The sequence below is a fragment of the Tamandua tetradactyla genome, chromosome 17, assembly GCF_023851605.1.
Source record: "Tamandua tetradactyla isolate mTamTet1 chromosome 17, mTamTet1.pri, whole genome shotgun sequence".
In the NCBI taxonomy this organism is placed as follows: domain Eukaryota; kingdom Metazoa; phylum Chordata; class Mammalia; order Pilosa; family Myrmecophagidae; genus Tamandua; species Tamandua tetradactyla.
The window spans coordinates 58,931,653-58,948,300 of record NC_135343.1 but is presented as its reverse complement, the minus strand read 5'-3'; the positions used below and the strand labels follow the sequence as shown (position 1 = coordinate 58,948,300).

The 16,648-nt window shown below is 43.0% G+C and overlaps 1 protein-coding gene and 1 long non-coding RNA gene across 3 annotated transcripts in view; one reads left to right on the top strand and one right to left on the bottom strand.

Annotated features, from left to right (window-relative positions):
- DNAH6 (dynein axonemal heavy chain 6) overlaps positions 1-16,648 on the bottom strand; it is a 295,021-nt gene that overhangs the window by 84,127 nt on the left and 194,246 nt on the right. The window contains exons 57-58 of the mRNA XM_077134752.1: positions 3,755-3,919; positions 1,783-1,850 (exon numbers count right to left, since the gene is read on the bottom strand). Coding sequence (XP_076990867.1) covers positions 1,783-1,850; positions 3,755-3,919 — 233 coding nt within the window. The remainder of the gene's footprint in view (positions 1-1,782; positions 1,851-3,754; positions 3,920-16,648) is intronic.
- Positions 1-16,648, top strand: part of LOC143661261 (uncharacterized) — a 201,515-nt gene that overhangs the window by 92,766 nt on the left and 92,101 nt on the right. The window lies entirely within an intron of this gene.

Here is a 16,648-nt window from a genome sequence, read left to right as displayed (position 1 = left end):
CTTATTCATTTGGTTCCTAATTTGCCCCCAGCCCTCTGTTTGCAGGAGCTAATCTTTATTAAGTTCACTTTGAGCTAGGGCCTCCTGTTACATGTTGCAGGTATGTCCTCTGAATGCTCCTGTGAGGGGTGCACATGGATAGCACTCCCAGCTTGCAGATACAAGAACAGATGCTCAGGGGTCACTGCCCGCAGCCCCATGGTATGAGAGGCAGCTCTTGGGTCTGAAGGTGCCACGGCCCGTGTCACTACGCACTATGATGGGCCCCCACTGTTGATTCATTGTATACATACTCAGTTCAGAAGCTTTAACAATTAGTATGTGGAGAATAAAAGAAATCATCACCTCAGATTCAGAAGAAAGGGATTTAAAGAATTCAAAAGATAAAGGTGAACTTAGGAAACATCACGGGAGAAACATAAATTAGGTGAGAATAAAAAAGGTGTGACCTTTTGCCTGTGGGAATAGACAGTCTGTGAGGATAAATTAGTGTTTCTTGGAGAAGAGAGGAGATCAGAAGGAGGTGGGCTGTGTGGGATGGCCTGAAGAGTTGTTGACAGCTTCTGGGGGTGGGTGGGGAGGGGTACCGCATTGTCTAAAATCATGAGGATCCTGGAGAAAATTGCCAATGAGCAGCTGAGTGCAAGGAGTATAAACTACCTGCCCAGGCTCTGCAGAGCAGGCAATGCCCAAAATACATGACCCGGGGAGGCAGCGGCATAGTCTTGCACTAGTCGGTGGGCATCAGCCTCCCTCTTTGGTACCGTCAAACAGAAACAGCAGGGAGATGCAGTACCGAGTCTCGGTGTTGTCCCTGTCCTCGTCAGGGAGCCTCTCCTCTGTCCTGCCGACGGCTCAGTGGACAGCTAGGCCTGATTATTCAGGGGAATAAACCCAGTGTGGAAAACGTGCAGAAGTGCCCTCAGGACCTGCCCATAAACCTTTGATGGGGAAGAAGTCAACTTGGCTGAAGTTAAGTAAGTTAACAGATGGCACACTAGATTCCTAAAAGCAATGAGGAAAGTGAGACTTCAGTTCAGCAGTGATAACAAGGGTAAGTTAGGAGAGCTTGACTTAAACAGAAAAGATTGTCTTTCTCCTGAACATGGGTCTAGATCACATATATTTTTTTAAAGTAATGAATATGCAGACAAATCCATGTACATATACATCCACAAACATAGACACATCTTCTATAAAATTAGGCTTAACCAGCATCAGTGCTATTATTTTAACAAATATTTTAAAATTTCTCCCTCTTGACCCTCTTGGCTAATTCCGATGACTAATACCAAAGGTTCATAACCTGTTTTGGGGAAATTGGGTTTAATCATACATAGAGCATCCTGAGGGAGGGTGTTTGTTTTATCAAGGTAGACAAATGTAGTTTTATTCTTACATACATTAAGCAAACATCTGGAGAAAAGCAAGAGGGGGAAAACATAGTTGAGAGTAAGGAGTTTTATTCATAGATATGGGGAAACAAGAGAAGGACAGCCCAGTTTTCTCCCCAGGCTGGAAACACTGGCGGAGAGGAAAAGGCTGGACCTCAGGCCTGGCCCAGGTGGTGAGTGAGAACTAAGGGCATATCCCTGATTTCCTTGAGAAGACAATGGGCAAGAAGTGCTGAAAATGGTAAAGAACTTGGCCATGTTACTATTATTTTGATCAAGGTTTAGTGCATGGTACTTCATACATTAAAATCTTTTCTTTTTCTAAATTTCTAAACAAAATATTGGAAAATTCCTGCCCCTCCTCCACCATTAAATTTTTTTTTTTTACCTTAACAACTGGTCCTCCAGACCAGACTTGGTCACTGTGAAGTTGATGATGGTAACTTTGATGCACACCTGGAAGGGAGCACAGGGTCCATAAAAGGTTTAAGTGCAAACTGACAGACAAGAAGTGCATTCTTGTCAGAACGTGGCTCACTATTGTCTGGACAGGTAGATCTCTGGTCTGATGGGGCCACCCCTGTGGATTTCCCCTGCCACCAAGAGTAGCAACCCATTCCTCAAACACCATAGCTGTGAAACCCTACAGGTGTTTTAAGGAAAGGCGAGCCAGTGAATGGTTAGGAGCATCAGCTTGGGTTCAAGTTCCAGCTGCACCTGCTGACGGTGGACAAGCCATTCATCAGCGCTGAGCTTCCGTTCTCGGTTATTTAAAAATTGGAATAACAACAGTAACAACTCATAAAGTGGTTGTGAGGACCAAATGAAATAATAAACATCATTTAACTATTGTACCTTGTACAAGTGGGTACTTGTTAAAAGAAGCTATCACTGATAATAATAGGAGTTTTACATATTTTTCCTCATCATAATATTTTTATGAAAATTGCTACTGTAAGGTCAGAATTTGGATAAGTCAACAGCAAAAAAAACAATAAATATGATAAGAGTAAGTATATGAGTGCCTGCCAGACATTTTGCTTAATTATCTAACTTAATATTCACAATAAATCCTTGAGGTAGGCTTTTTCCCCTCTTTATAGTTGACTGACTAGAGGACCAGGAGATGAAGTGACTCACCCATGGTCACAGAACTAGTAAAAGTGGCAAGGTTGGGATCCAGATGTGATGATCCATCTCAAAAGTTAAGGAAGTGAGAAATCGAAGATTGCATGTTAGCATGTTGGTCACTTTCTAAACTCTCTAATGGCCTCGAGAGAGGGAGCTCTGGTGGTGGCTGTGTGACTGGACTCCTCAAGGCTGATAAGGAAAACCATGAGCTGGGCTTTTAACGGCATTTCCCCATCTTAGTCAAGAAGGGTGTAGATTTCATTCAAAATGTGTGCCTCTGGTGAAGACAAGCGGTTCTGAGAAGTTCATAACTAAAATGCAAATGATAACACTCAAAATGGTAAGTTCAAGGAGTTTTTGGATGGGTGGAGGAGTGCAGGTTTGATTCCTAAAGCCCTTGCCTATTTGCACGGGTCCTCTTAGAGGAATGGATGCCACCTAGCCTGGGAATACCTTCAGAGCGCGCTCAAGTGTGCCTGCCCTGGGGCAGTCCCAAGGGGTGCCAGTGAGTGGTGCCATGAGCCCCCGAGTCCTGTGGGAGTGCAAGCCCGGAGAGAGGAACCCAGCAGTGTACGCTTCTACTGCAACTGCCTTGGGCTCCGCAGCACCAGAGTGAGTATTCTTTGGATCCTACCATGGCTCCAGGACATGAGCATGGAAGTGGGGTTCATGCAGCTCTCCTCAAATAGTTTGAGGTCTTTACATAAGGGTCGAGTTGCCCTTTGGCCCAGCCCTCTACATCCAGATATTGGACATTTGAATTGTGATTCTCTAAAGCTGCCCAAGTTCCAGGGGTTTCAACAGGACAACCTCTTCATTTGGGCTATAAGCTGTGGGCATTTGCAACCCCAATCTCCTGAGACTCTCAGTTAAGCTCTGAATCATTTACCTGCCACAAAAAGAGAGGCAAACTTGCTCCTATGCTGAAGAAGGTAGAAGAAAGTTTAGAAGGGAGTGGTGCCTGGATTTCTAAGAGTCGCTTAGCAAGTGAGATGGAGCAGTGGCTTGGGGAGGGAGTGGGAGACTGAGCCTCAGCCACGGGGCTAGTGCCAAAGCCTGGGGGAAGGGGCTGGCATCTGAATCACAACTTAAAAGAGAAGCTTCTGGAAGAAGAAGGTGGAGGAAGGGAGTGTGCAGCGTAGGAAGAAGGAGCAGGGCACACTTTAGAGGGGCCCAACACCACCATAAAAGTCCAGTGAGGTGGGGAACACCAACCCCCCAGCTCATACCTCCGGCAGATAATGGGGATTTGGCATTTTGGTTGTCATATAGAACTTAAAGCTTTTGTCGTAATCAATGTCTGAGTCTCCAAGGTGGATGAGAAGTCGTCCACCACTGAAGAAAATTTGTTTCAAAAGAATGGGCTCTAAAGCTGGATCCAAGGTTTCTTTAAGCTTAAACATAAAACAAAACAGAACGATACAAAGACAAAACAAAACAAGCAATTAAAATGTCATCAATTTATCAAAATTCCTTAGGTCTCAAAATTAACTTTGGGCAATTTTCAGGGATTCTGTAGACATTTGCCAATGTCCTGACTTCACCTCCAGAAGTGTATACATTGCAGTGCTTATCCATTGTCTAAGGAAATAAGAGCATGTGAAGCATCTATTAAGACTGCTCTCACACATCTTCATCCCATAAGAAAGGAGGCAGGGTATGTGCAGGCACTGCACGGGGTTTCCCACAAGCCTCGGACAAATGAGAATCTGCTCATTTTCACGTTTGTTCTAAGTCAAGGGTTGCAAGCTACTATCTGCAGACAAAATCTCCTGCAGCTTGTTTTTGGGTGGCACTCTAACTGTTTTCAGTTTTTACATTTTTAAAGGGTTATAAAAACAAAAAAACAAAACAAGGACAAATATGTTTCAGAGACTGCATGTGGCCTGTAAATTCTAAGATATTGACTATCTGGCCCTTTGCAGAAAATGTTATGGCCCCCGCTTTTATGTGACAAGTTTTTTTTTTCCCACTCAAAGCAAATCTGATTATGGGTAAGAACGTGGGCATGTAGGCACTGCCCAGGTAGATGACTGAATGTCAGGAGGTACAGACAGGTTCTGCGGGTCAAATTTTTTATTGTAATCCATAATAACAGAACTGTTTCACATTGTGACATGGCACCCATAAATGTAAAAGCTTACAATAAAAGTGTATGAGATAAAATTTATCTTTACTACCCATGATGCAATTTCGGGTTTTTAAATATTCTATTCTGTTTCATTAAAAATGATGGTGGATTGTGAGGCGTGCAATTAGAAGAATGAAACTTGAGGACAGTATGCTGAATGAAATAAGCCAGAAATGAAAAGACAAATAGTATAACACCTCACTGATATGGACCAGCTATGATGAGCAAACTCTGAGAATTGAATCTGAGAGCATAAGTTATTAGGGGAAGGCCTATTGTAAAGGTTCCGAGATTGTAAGCTCTTACAGCAGTCACAATGATCCTGGAGTTTTAAAAGTTGTTTCTAAGTTCTGATATGCTAGGCTCTTTGTGTGTAACCTGGTCATTCTGTGGAACTTCGAGTATTTATGTGACACCTGAGACTCAGAGCTAGAGTTCTGCAGCTATGAAAGTCAGCATTACCCCGTACAGCAACTGTTAAAAACACTGAAAAAAGTGATCAGACATCTATTAGAGATATGAATAAAGCTGAACTGGGTAGGATTAAGGTAAATCAGACTAAAGGGTAAAGGTTGATATTGACTGTATCTTAAAACTTCAACTTCTGTGTGAGACCAGAGGAAGTTTATTTGGTGCAAAATTTATATTTTTGGTAGCACACTACCAACTCAATTTGTATGGTCAGCTTATTCTAACACCATAACTACATGGAAACTTGAATAAGTAGTGAGATCTTGTTGGTTTGTATAGGTTGGTGTGATGCCGAATATATATCCCAGATAAATTTGGGCAGAAGATTAAAAAGTATTTGCAAAGTTTCCTTGAGGGACTGGGAAAAAGGAATAAATATTAATCCTCACCACCTGGGAAAGACCTGATATTCTTGCAAGCATTGTGGACTGCCAATTTGTTGGGACAAGCCCTCAGTTTTGGGGTTTTCCCTTAGGAAACTTATTCTTGCAAAAGAGAAGCCAAATCTACTTATGATTATGCCTATGAGTCACCCCCAGAGAACCTCTTTTGTTGCTCAGATATGGCCTCTCTAAGCCAACTTGGCAGGTGAACTCACTACCCTCCCCCACTACATGGGACCTAACTCCCAGGGATGTAAATCTCCTTGGCAATGTGGGATATGACTCCCAGGGATAAGCCTAGCCCTGGCATCATGGGATTGAGAAAGACTTCTTGATCAGAAGGGAGAAGAGAAATGAAACAAAATAATGTTTCAGTGGCTGAGAGATTTCAAATAGAGCTGTTCTAAGTCAAGGGTTGCAAGCTACTATCTGCAGACAAAATCTCCTGCAGCTTGTTTTTGGGTGGCACTCTAACTGTTTTCAGTTTTTACATATTTAAAGGGTTATAAAAACAAAAAAACAAAACAAGGACAAATATGTTTCAGAGACTGTATGTGGAGGTTATTCTTATGCAGTATATAGACAACCCCTTTCAGTTTTTGGTGTAGTGGAGTAGTTGGAGGAAAATACCTGAAACTGTTGAACTGTAATCCAATAGCCTTGATTTTTGAAGATGACTAAATAATTATGGAGCTTTAAAGGTGTGAATGTGTGAATGTGAAAAGCTTGTGACTGATACTCTCTTTGTCCAGTGTATGGACTGAGGAGTAGGAAAAAAAAGAAAGACAATAAATAAATAATAGTGGGGAGGAGGTATGGGATTGTTTTGAGTATTCCTTTTTGCAAAAAATAAATGATGGTTGAGACAAACTAAATTGATTAACCCAGGAACAGGTGGAAACAAAGTTTGAAAATCTCACCCTGGCAAATGTAGAGAGTAGCTATCCCTAAGTCACAGAAAATAGGGAAGACCCAGTCAGAGGGCCCCTTTCCTATCTGAGGACCCCACTCCCAAGAGTGCTGTGCTGTGGTTAAACATTCTTCAATCGAGGGGCAGAACATCAGAGAAGGTCTTTCCTCTACTACCATGAGCATGAGAAGTCCCTCAGGATCTCTTGTGCCATGGAGTGAAACTGGGTTCAAGAATCCAGTTTGGGGCTAACATAACTTTGCCAAAGATTTTGGGAGATCCCGTCCTTCTCTTCTGCAAGTTCCGGGTTTGAGGGGGCCTGGGGTGCATTATAGAACCTTCCCTGTGTTGGCCATGAGCAGACGCTGCACACTGAGACAGCTTGTGTTCTTTATATTTGAGTGGGGAATGTGGTAACTTGCTGTGGATTTTCTAGGCCAGCAAGGTGGCTCAGGCAGTTTACTTAAACTCCCATGCCTCAGTTTCCTCACTGGTAAATAAGATAATAGTAGCGAAATTTAAATGAAGATTAATGAGTCAATATATGGAAAATACCGAGATAAGAGGCTAAGAATTATTCCTGGGCACCAGGCTAGTTCTACAGCAGCACTGTCCCAGCTCAATGGTCTTTTCTGAGCTTCTCTCCTTTCTGTTGAAGCAGCCACTTCTAGGCATGGTTGGCTAGAGTCAGCTTGCAGTCTAAGCTCTATCTCACTTCTTCATCTCTTATAAGAATAGAATGGGTAAATAGGGGAAATAAGCTACTATCATTAGCCAATCTCTTTTGTTCCCAGGACCTCTGCTCCTGCCTTCCCCATTGTCTGGGAGGCTCTTCTCACTGAACTCTTCCCATTTTGAGTTCCTTACACAGGTCACTGCCACCAGCCTTACCTCTAAGCCAGATTCCTTTTTCTCCCTACTGGCCATCTCGGCACCCTGCTTGCTCTTTCAAAGTCTGCATCACAAGTTACCTCCCTTCCCACCCCAGCTCCCTTCTTTCTCTGTTCACTATCTCTGTCCCCATCTATTGAGAGCAGGAACCACCTCTATATTGTTTTTAATCAGTTCTCAAATAATGTTTATTGAATGAGTGAACAATTTCACAAATAACTCTGAGAGATATCTGAAGAAATGGGGCACTTAAACTCAATACATAAATTTTAGAAAAGTTCATTCTTCTCAGTCATTATTCAATCTAATGTAACGTCTAGTCAGATATCCTAAACAGAAAATAATGTTTATACCCACTGGAGTGTTTAATTGGATGCAAATTATTAGTGCATAATGATGGTCCCTAATGACACAACTGCTTTGAAGCTTCAGGGCAGCTAAGTCTCAAGAACCATAATAACGCCTTAGAATTAGCAGTGTCAGAAAACAGACGGCACTCCACTTAACATCAAATCATCATCTGAAGGGGGACCCAAGATGGCGGCTTAGTAAGGTACATGCGTCTTAGTTCCTCTGACTCCAAATCAACTAATAGGTGAACAGAAACAGTACAGAACAGCTCCCGGGGCTACGGCAGGGAATGGACACACAGCGTAACCCAGTCTGGACTGGCTAGTCTGACTGCGAGACTCGGCTGCGGTGAGATCCCCGAGTGGCACGCGATTTCCCGAGCAGCGGCAGCTGTGGCGGTCGGAGCTAATCCCTCCCTCCTTCCCGGGCCGGCTGAGAGTCTCGGAGAGGCAAGTTTCCCAAGCCAAGGCGGCCGGCGCCCCTCTTTTGCGGGTGGCTTCGAGTCTTGGCTTCGAGTCCGCGGCTACGAGTCTCGGATCAGAGGGCTATCCAAAGTCTGGCCTGGCTAGTCTGACTGTGAGACTCAGCTGCGGTGAGACCCCCGAGCGACGCGCGATTTCCCGAGCAGCCGCAGCTGCGGCGGTCGGAGCTAATCCCTCCCTCCTTCCCAGGCCAGCTGAGAGTATCGGAGAAGCAAGTTTCCCAAGCCGAGGCAGCCGGCGCCCCTCTTTTGCGGGCGGCTTCGAGTCTCGGCTTCGAGTCCGTGGCTACAAATCTCGGATCAGAGGGCTATCTAAAGTCTGGACTGGCTAGTCTGACTGCGAGACTCAGCTGCGGTGAGATCCCCGAGTGGCGCGCAATTTCCCGAGCAGCGGCAGCTGCAGCGGTCGGAGATACTCCCTCCCTCCTTCCCAGGACGGCTGAGAGTCTCGGAGAGGCAAGCTTCCCAAGCTGAGGCGGCTGGCGCCCCTCTTTTGCGGGCGGCTACGAGTCTCGGATCAGAGGGCTATCCAAGCCGCGGTGGCCCCCCCCCACGGGAGGCTTCCTGGTCTGGTGGGGAATCCCCCAGGTCCGCTGCGGACCGCAACCAGCCACAGGGTCCCCTCAAGCGGCGGCAGCTGACGCCCCCACCATGCGCGGCCCCTGAATCAACGGAGAGAATTGGATCGGAAATCCCCAGGCCGCGGAGATTGGTGACCGGGGGAGACCCATTCCAAACACTTGAGACAAACGTGTGCCACGTGCACCACCTACTGGGCAAGATAAGAAAAACAGATCCCAGAGATTTCACAGAAAAATCTTACAACCTTGCTGGGTATGACACCCAGAGAAATCTGAATAAATGCCCAGATGCCAGCAGCAGAAGATAACTGTCCATGCTCAAAAGATTGAGAATATGGCCCAGTCAAAGGAACAAACCAATAGCTCAAATGAGATACAAGAGCTGAGACAACTAATGCTGAATATACGAACAGAAATGGAAAACCTCTTCAAAAATGAAATCGATAAATTGAGGGAGGACATGAAGAGGACATGGGCTGAACATAAAGAAGAAATAGAAAAACTGAAAAAACAAATCGCAGAACTTATGGAAGTGAAGGATAAAGTAGCAAAGATGGAAAAAATAATGGATACCTACAATGATAGATTTAAAGAGACAGAAGATAGAATTAATGATTTGGAGGATGGAACATCTGAATTCCAAAAAGAAACAGAATCTATCGGGAAAAGAGTGGAAAAATTTGAACAGGGTATCAGGGAACTCAAGGACAATATGAACCGCACAAATATACGTCTTGTGGGAGTCCCAGAAGGAGAAGAGAAGGGGAAAGGAGGAGAAAAACTAATGGAAGAAATTATCACTGAAAATTTCCCAACTCTTATGAAAGACCTAAAATTACAGATCCAAGAAGTGCAGCGCACCCCAAAGAGATTAGACCCAAATAGGCATTCTCCAAGACACTTACTAGTTAGAATGTCAGAGGTCAAAGAGAAAGAGAGGATCTTGAAAGCAGCAAGAGAAAAACAATCCATCACATACAAGGAAAACCCAATAAGACTATGTGTAGATTTCTCAGCAGAAACCATGGAAGCTAGAAGACAGTGGGATGATATATTTAAATTACTAAAAGAGAAAAACTGCCAACCAAGACTCCTATATCCAGCAAAATTATTCTTCAAAAATGAGGGAGAAATTAAAACATTCTCAGACAAAAAGTCACTGAGAGAATTTGTGACCAAGAGACCAGCTCTGCAAGAAATACTAAAGGGAGCACTAGAGTCAGATACAAAAAGACAGAAGAGAGAGGTATGGAGAAGAGTGTAGAAAGAAGGAAAGTCAGATATGATATATATAATACAAAAGGCAAAATGGCAGAGGAAAATATTATCCAAACAGTAATGACACTAAATGTTAATGGACTGAATTCCCCAATGAAAAGACATAGACTGGCAGAATGGATTAAAAAACAGGATCCTTCTATATGCTGTCTACAGGAAACACATCTTAGACCCAAAGATAAACATAGGTTGAAAGTGAAAGGTTGGGAAAAGATATTTCATGCAAATAACAACCAGAAAAGAGCAGGAGTGACTATACTAATATCCAACAAATTAGACTTCAAATGTAAAACAGTTAAAAGAGACAAAGAAGGACACTATATACTAATAAAAGGAACAATTAAACAAGAAGACATAACAATCATAAATATTTACGCACCGAACCAGAATGCCCCAAAATACGTGAGGAATACACTGCAAACACTGAAAAGGGAAATAAACTCATATACCATAATAGTTGGAGACTTCAATTCCCCACTCTCATCAATGGACAGAACATCTAGACAGAGGATCAATAAAGAAATAGAGAATCTGAATATTACTATAAAGGAGCTAGACTTAACAGACATTTATAGGACATTAAATCCCACAACAGCAGGATACACCTTTTTCTCAAGTGCTCATGGATCATTCTCAAAGATAGACCATATGCTGGGTCACAAAGCAAGTCTTAACAAATTTAAAAAGATTGAAATCATACACAACACTTTCTCGGATCATAAAGGATGAAGTTGGAAATCAATAATAGGTGGAGTGCCAGAAAATTCACAAATACGTGGAGGCTCAACAACACACTCCTAAACAACGAGTGGGTCAAAGAAGAAATTGCTAGAGAAATTAGCAAATACCTCGAGGCGAATGAAAATGAAAACACAACATATCAAAACTTATGGGATGCAGCAAAGGCAGTGCTAAGAGGGAAATTTATTGCTCTAAATGCCTATATCAGAAAAGAAGAAAAGGCAAAAAATAACTATCCATTTGGAAGAACTGGAGAAAGAACAGCAAGCTAACCCCAAGGCAAGCAAAAGGAAAGAAATAACAAAGATTAGAGCACAAATAAATGAAATTGAAAACATGAAAACATTAGAGAAAATCAATAAGGCCAGAAGTTGGTTCTATGAGAAAATCAACAAGATTGATGGGCCCTTAGCAAGATTGACAAAAAGAAGAAGAGAGAGGATGCAAACAGATAAGATCAGAAGTGGAAGAGGAGACATAACTACTGACCTCACAGAAATAAAGAAGGTAATAACAGGATACTATGAACAACTTTACGCTAATAAATACAACAATTTAGAGGAAATGGACGGGTTCCTGGAAAGGCATGAACAACCAACTTTGACTCAAGAAGACATAGATGACCTCAACAAACCAATCACAAGTAAAGAAATTGAATTAGTCATTCAAAAGCTTCCTAAAAAGAAAAGTCCAGGACCAGACGGCTTCACATGTGAATTCTCTCAAACATTCCAGAAGGAATTAGTACCAACTCTCCTCAAACTCTTCAAAAAAATTGAAGTGGAGGGAAAACTACCTAATTCATTCTATGAAGCCAACATTACCCTCATACCAAAACCAGGCAAAGATATTACAAGAAAAGAAAACTACAGGCCGATCTCTCTAATGAATATACATGCAAAAATCCTCAATAAAATTCTAGCAAATCGTATCCAACAACACATTAAAAGAATTATTCATCATGACCAAGTAGGATTCATCCCAGGTATGCAAGGATGGTTCAACATAAGAAAATCAATTAATGTAATACACCATATCAACAAATCAAAGCAGAAAAATCACATGATCATCTCAATTGATGCAGAGAAGGCATTTGACAAGATTCAACATCCTTTCCTGTTGAAAACACTTCAAAGGATAGGAATACAAGGGAACTTCCTTAAAATGATAGAGGGAATATATGAAAAACCCACAGCTAATATCATTCTCAATGGGGAAAAATTGAAAACTTTCCCCCTAAGATCAGGAACAAGACAAGGATGTCCACTATCACCACTATTATTCAACATTGTGTTGGAGGTTCTAGCCAGAGCAATTAGACAAGAAAAGGAAATACAAGGCATCAAAATTGGAAAGGAAGAAGTAAAACTATCACTGTTTGCAGACGATATGATACTATACATCGAAAACCCGGAAAAATCCACAACAAAACTACTAGAGGTAATAAATGAGTACAGCAAAGTAGCAGGTTACAAGATCAACATTCAAAAATCTGTAGCATTTCTATACGCTAGCAATGAACAAGAGGAGGGGGAAATCAAGAAACGAATCCCATTTACAATTGCAACTAAAAGAATAAAATACCTAGGAATACTTTTTCTCCCCCGGACCGCCGCGCGGCGCACGCGCCCCGCAGCAGCCGAGCCGCCCGACCTCCCTACCCCCCCTCTTTCTCCCCCGGACCGCCGCGCGGCGCATGCGCCCCGCAGCAGCCGAGCCGCCCGACCTCCCTACCCCCCCTCTTTCTCCCCGGACCGCCGCGCGGCGCACGCGCCCCGCAGCAGCCGAGCCGCCCGACCTCCCTACCCCCCCTCTTTCTCCCCCGGACCGCCGCGCGGCGCACGCGCCCCGCAGCAGCCGAGCCGCCCGACCTCCCTACCCCCCCTCTTTCTCCCCCGGACCGCCGCGCGGCGCACGCGCCCCGCAGCAGCCGAGCCGCCCGACCTCCCTACCCCCCTCCTCCCCCTCCTGCTCCAGCTGCTCTCCAACCAACACGGTGCCCTCTTCCCCCGCCTTCACCGTGCTCCTCTGCTACCAGCCTCGACAGCCTTGCCGCCCTCACCTTTCATCCTCCAGAACAACTACTGGGGGAGTGGAGATAATACAGAGCAGCTCCCGGAGCCACGAGGGAGATCAAAGGGACAGCGTACCCCATCCTGGAACGGCTGACTATCTGGGAGAACCAGCTCCGGTGAGATCACCAAGGGGCACGGGCTTTCCTGGGTGGGTCAGCAAGCGACCGGAGTCCCTCCCTTCCACCTTCCCAGGCCAGCTGGTAGAATTGGACAGGCGGTCCCCTTAGGCCGCGGCGGCTGGTGCCCCCACCACACGAGGCCCCCCGGAACAACTGAGATAGTTGGGTCGGAAATCCCCAGACTGCGGAGAACAGTGACCGGGGGATCCCTTCCAAACACGTGACTCCCCCGTCGGCTGGGAGCAGTGCACTCTCCCGGGCTGCGACAGCTGGCGCCCTCCCGCCACGCTTGGTGCCCCGGGCCGACTAGCTAATTTGGCCGGACGCTCTCCTGTGCTGCGACAGCCGGCGACCCTCCCCGCGTTTGGAACCCCGGGCCGGCTGGCATTCTTCCAAGACGCTTCGGTTGCCGAACCTCCCCTACGGCGAGAGTTTTCCAGAGTTGAGGGACCCACAGCAACTTTCGCTGGTGGAACCCACAGACAGGCGTGTGCCACGTGCGCCACCTACTGGGCAGGATAGGAAGAACAGAACCCAGAGACTGCGCAGAAAAATCTTTCAACCTGTGGGGTCGAACACCCGGGGAAATCTGACTAAATGCCCAGACGCCAGCAGAAGATAACGGATCACGCTCAGAAAATTGAACATATGGCCCAGACAAACGAAGAAACCAATAGTTCAAATGAGATACAGGAGCTGAAACAACTAATGCTGAATATACGAACAGAAATGGAAAACCTCTTCAAAAACGAAATCGATAAATTGAGGGAGGACATGAAGAAGACATGGGCTGAACATAAAGAAGAAATAGAAAAACTGAAAAAACAAATCACAGAACTTATGGAAGTGAAAGATAAAGTAGAAAAGATGGAAAAAACAATGGATACCTACAATGACAGATTTAAAGAAACAGAAGATAGAATTAGTGATTTGGAGGATGAAACATCTGAACTCCAAAAAGAAACAGAAACTATCCGGAAAAGAATGGAAAAATTTGAACAAGGTATCAGGGAACTCAAGGACAATGTGAACCGTACAAATATACGTGTAGTGGGTATCCCAGAAGGAGAAGAGAAGGGAAAAGGAGGAGAAAAACTAATGGAAGAAATTATCACTGAAAATTTCCCAACTCTTATGAAAGACCTAAAATTACAGATCCAAGAAGTGCAGCGCACCCCAAAGAGATTAGACACAAATAGGCGTTCCCCAAGACACTTACTAGTTAGAATGTCAGAGGTCAAAGAGAAAGAGAGGATCTTGAAGGCAGCGAGAGAAAAACAATCCGTCACATACAAGGGAAACCCAATAAGACTATGTGTAGATTTCTCAGCAGAAACCATGGAAGCTAGAAGACAGTGGGATGATATATTTAAGTTACTAAAAGAGAAAAACTGCCAGCCAAGACTCCTATATCCAGCAAAATTGTCCTTCAAAAATGAGGGAGAAATTAAAACATTCTCAGACAAAAAGTCACTAAGAGAATTTGTGACCAAGAGACCAGCTTTGCAAGAAATACTAAAGGAAGCACTAGAGTCAGATACAAAAAGACAGAAGAGAGAGACATGGAGAAAAGTGTAGAAAGAAGGAAAGACAGATATGATATATATAATACAAAAGGCAAAATGGTAGAGGAAAATATTATCCAAACAGTAATAACTCTAAATGTCAATGGACTGAATTCCCCAATTAAAAGACATAGACTGGCAGAATGGATTAAAAAACAGGATCCTTCTATATGCTGTCTACAGGAAACACATCTTAGACCCAAAGATAAATATAGGTTGAAAGTGAAAGGTTGGGAAAAGATATTTCATGCAAACAACAACCAGAAAAGAGCAGGAGTGGCTATACTAATATCCAACAAATTAGACTTCAAATGTAAAACAGTTAAAAGAGACAAAGAAGGACACTATATACTAATAAAAGGAACAATTAAACAAGAAGACATAACAATCATAAATATTTACGCACCGAACCAGAATGCCCCAAAATACGTGAGGAATACACTGCAAACACTGAAAAGGGAAATAGACACATATACCATAATAGTTGGAGACTTCAATTCACCACTCTCATCAATGGACAGAACATCTACACAGAGGATCAATAAAGAAATAGAGAACCTGAATATTACTATAAATGAACTTGACTTAACAGACATTTATAGGACATTACATCCCACAACAGCAGGATACACCTTTTTTTCAAGTGCTCATGGATCATTCTCAAAGATAGACCATATGCTGGGTCACAAAGCAAGTCTTAACAAATTTAAAAAGATTGAAATCATACACAACACTTTCTCGGATCATAAAGGAATGAAGTTGGAAATCAATAATAGGCGGAGTGCCAGAAAATTCATAAATACATGGAGGCTCAACAACACACTCTTAAACAACAAGTGGGTCAAAGAAGAAATTGCAAGAGAAATTAGTAAATACCTAGAGGCAAATGAAAATGAAGACACAACATATCAAAACTTATGGGACGCAGCAAAGGCAGTGCTAAGAGGGAAATTTATTGCCCTAAATGCCTTTATCAGAAAAGAAGAAAAGGCAAAAATGCAGGAATTAACTGTCCACTTGGAAGAACTGGAGAAAGAACAGCAAACTAATCCCAAAGCAAGCAAAAGGAAAGAAATAACAAAGATTAGAGCAGAAATAAATGAAATTGAAAACATGAAAACAATAGAGAAAATCAATAAGACCAGAAGTTGGTTCTATGAGAAAATCAACAAGATTGATGGGCCCTTAGCAAGATTGACAAAAAGAAGAAGAGAGAGGATGCAAATAAATAAGATTAGAAATGAAAGAGGAGACATAACTACTGACCTCACAGAAATAAAGGAGGTAATAACAAGATACTATGAACAACTTTACGCTAATAAATACAACAATTTAGAAGAAATGGACAGGTTCCTGGAAAGACAGGAACAACCAACTTTGACTCAAGAAGAAATAGACGACCTCAACAAACCAATCACAAGTAAAGAGATTGAATTAGTTATTCAAAACCTCCCTAAAAAGAAAAGTCCAGGACCAGACGGCTTCACATGTGAATTCTATCAAACATTCCAGAAAGAATTAGTACCTACTCTCCTCAAACTCTTCAACATAATCGAAGTGGAGGGAAAACTACCTAATTCATTCTATGAAGCCAACATCACCCTCATACCAAAACCAGGCAAAGATATTACAAAAAAAGAAAACTACAGACCAATCTCTCTAATGAATACAGATGCAAAAATCCTCAATAAAATTCTAGCAAATCGTATCCAACAACACATTAAAAGAATTATACATCATGACCAAGTAGGATTCATCCCAGGTATGCAAGGATGGTTCAACATAAGAAAATCAATTAATGTAATACACCATATCAACAAATCAAAGCAGAAAAATCACATGATCATCTCAATTGATGCAGAGAAGGCATTTGACAAGATTCAACATCCTTTCCTGCTGAAAACACTTCAAAAGATAGGAATACAAGGGAACTTCCTTAAAATGATAGAGGGAATATATGAAAAACCCACAGCTAATATCATCCTCAATGGGGAAAAATTGAAAACTTTCCCCCTAAGATCAGGAACAAGACAAGGATGTCCACTATCACCACTATTATTCAACATTGTGTTGGAAGTTCTAACCAGAGCAATTAGGCAAGAAAAAGAAATACAAGGCATCAAAATTGGAAAGGAAGAAGTAAAAC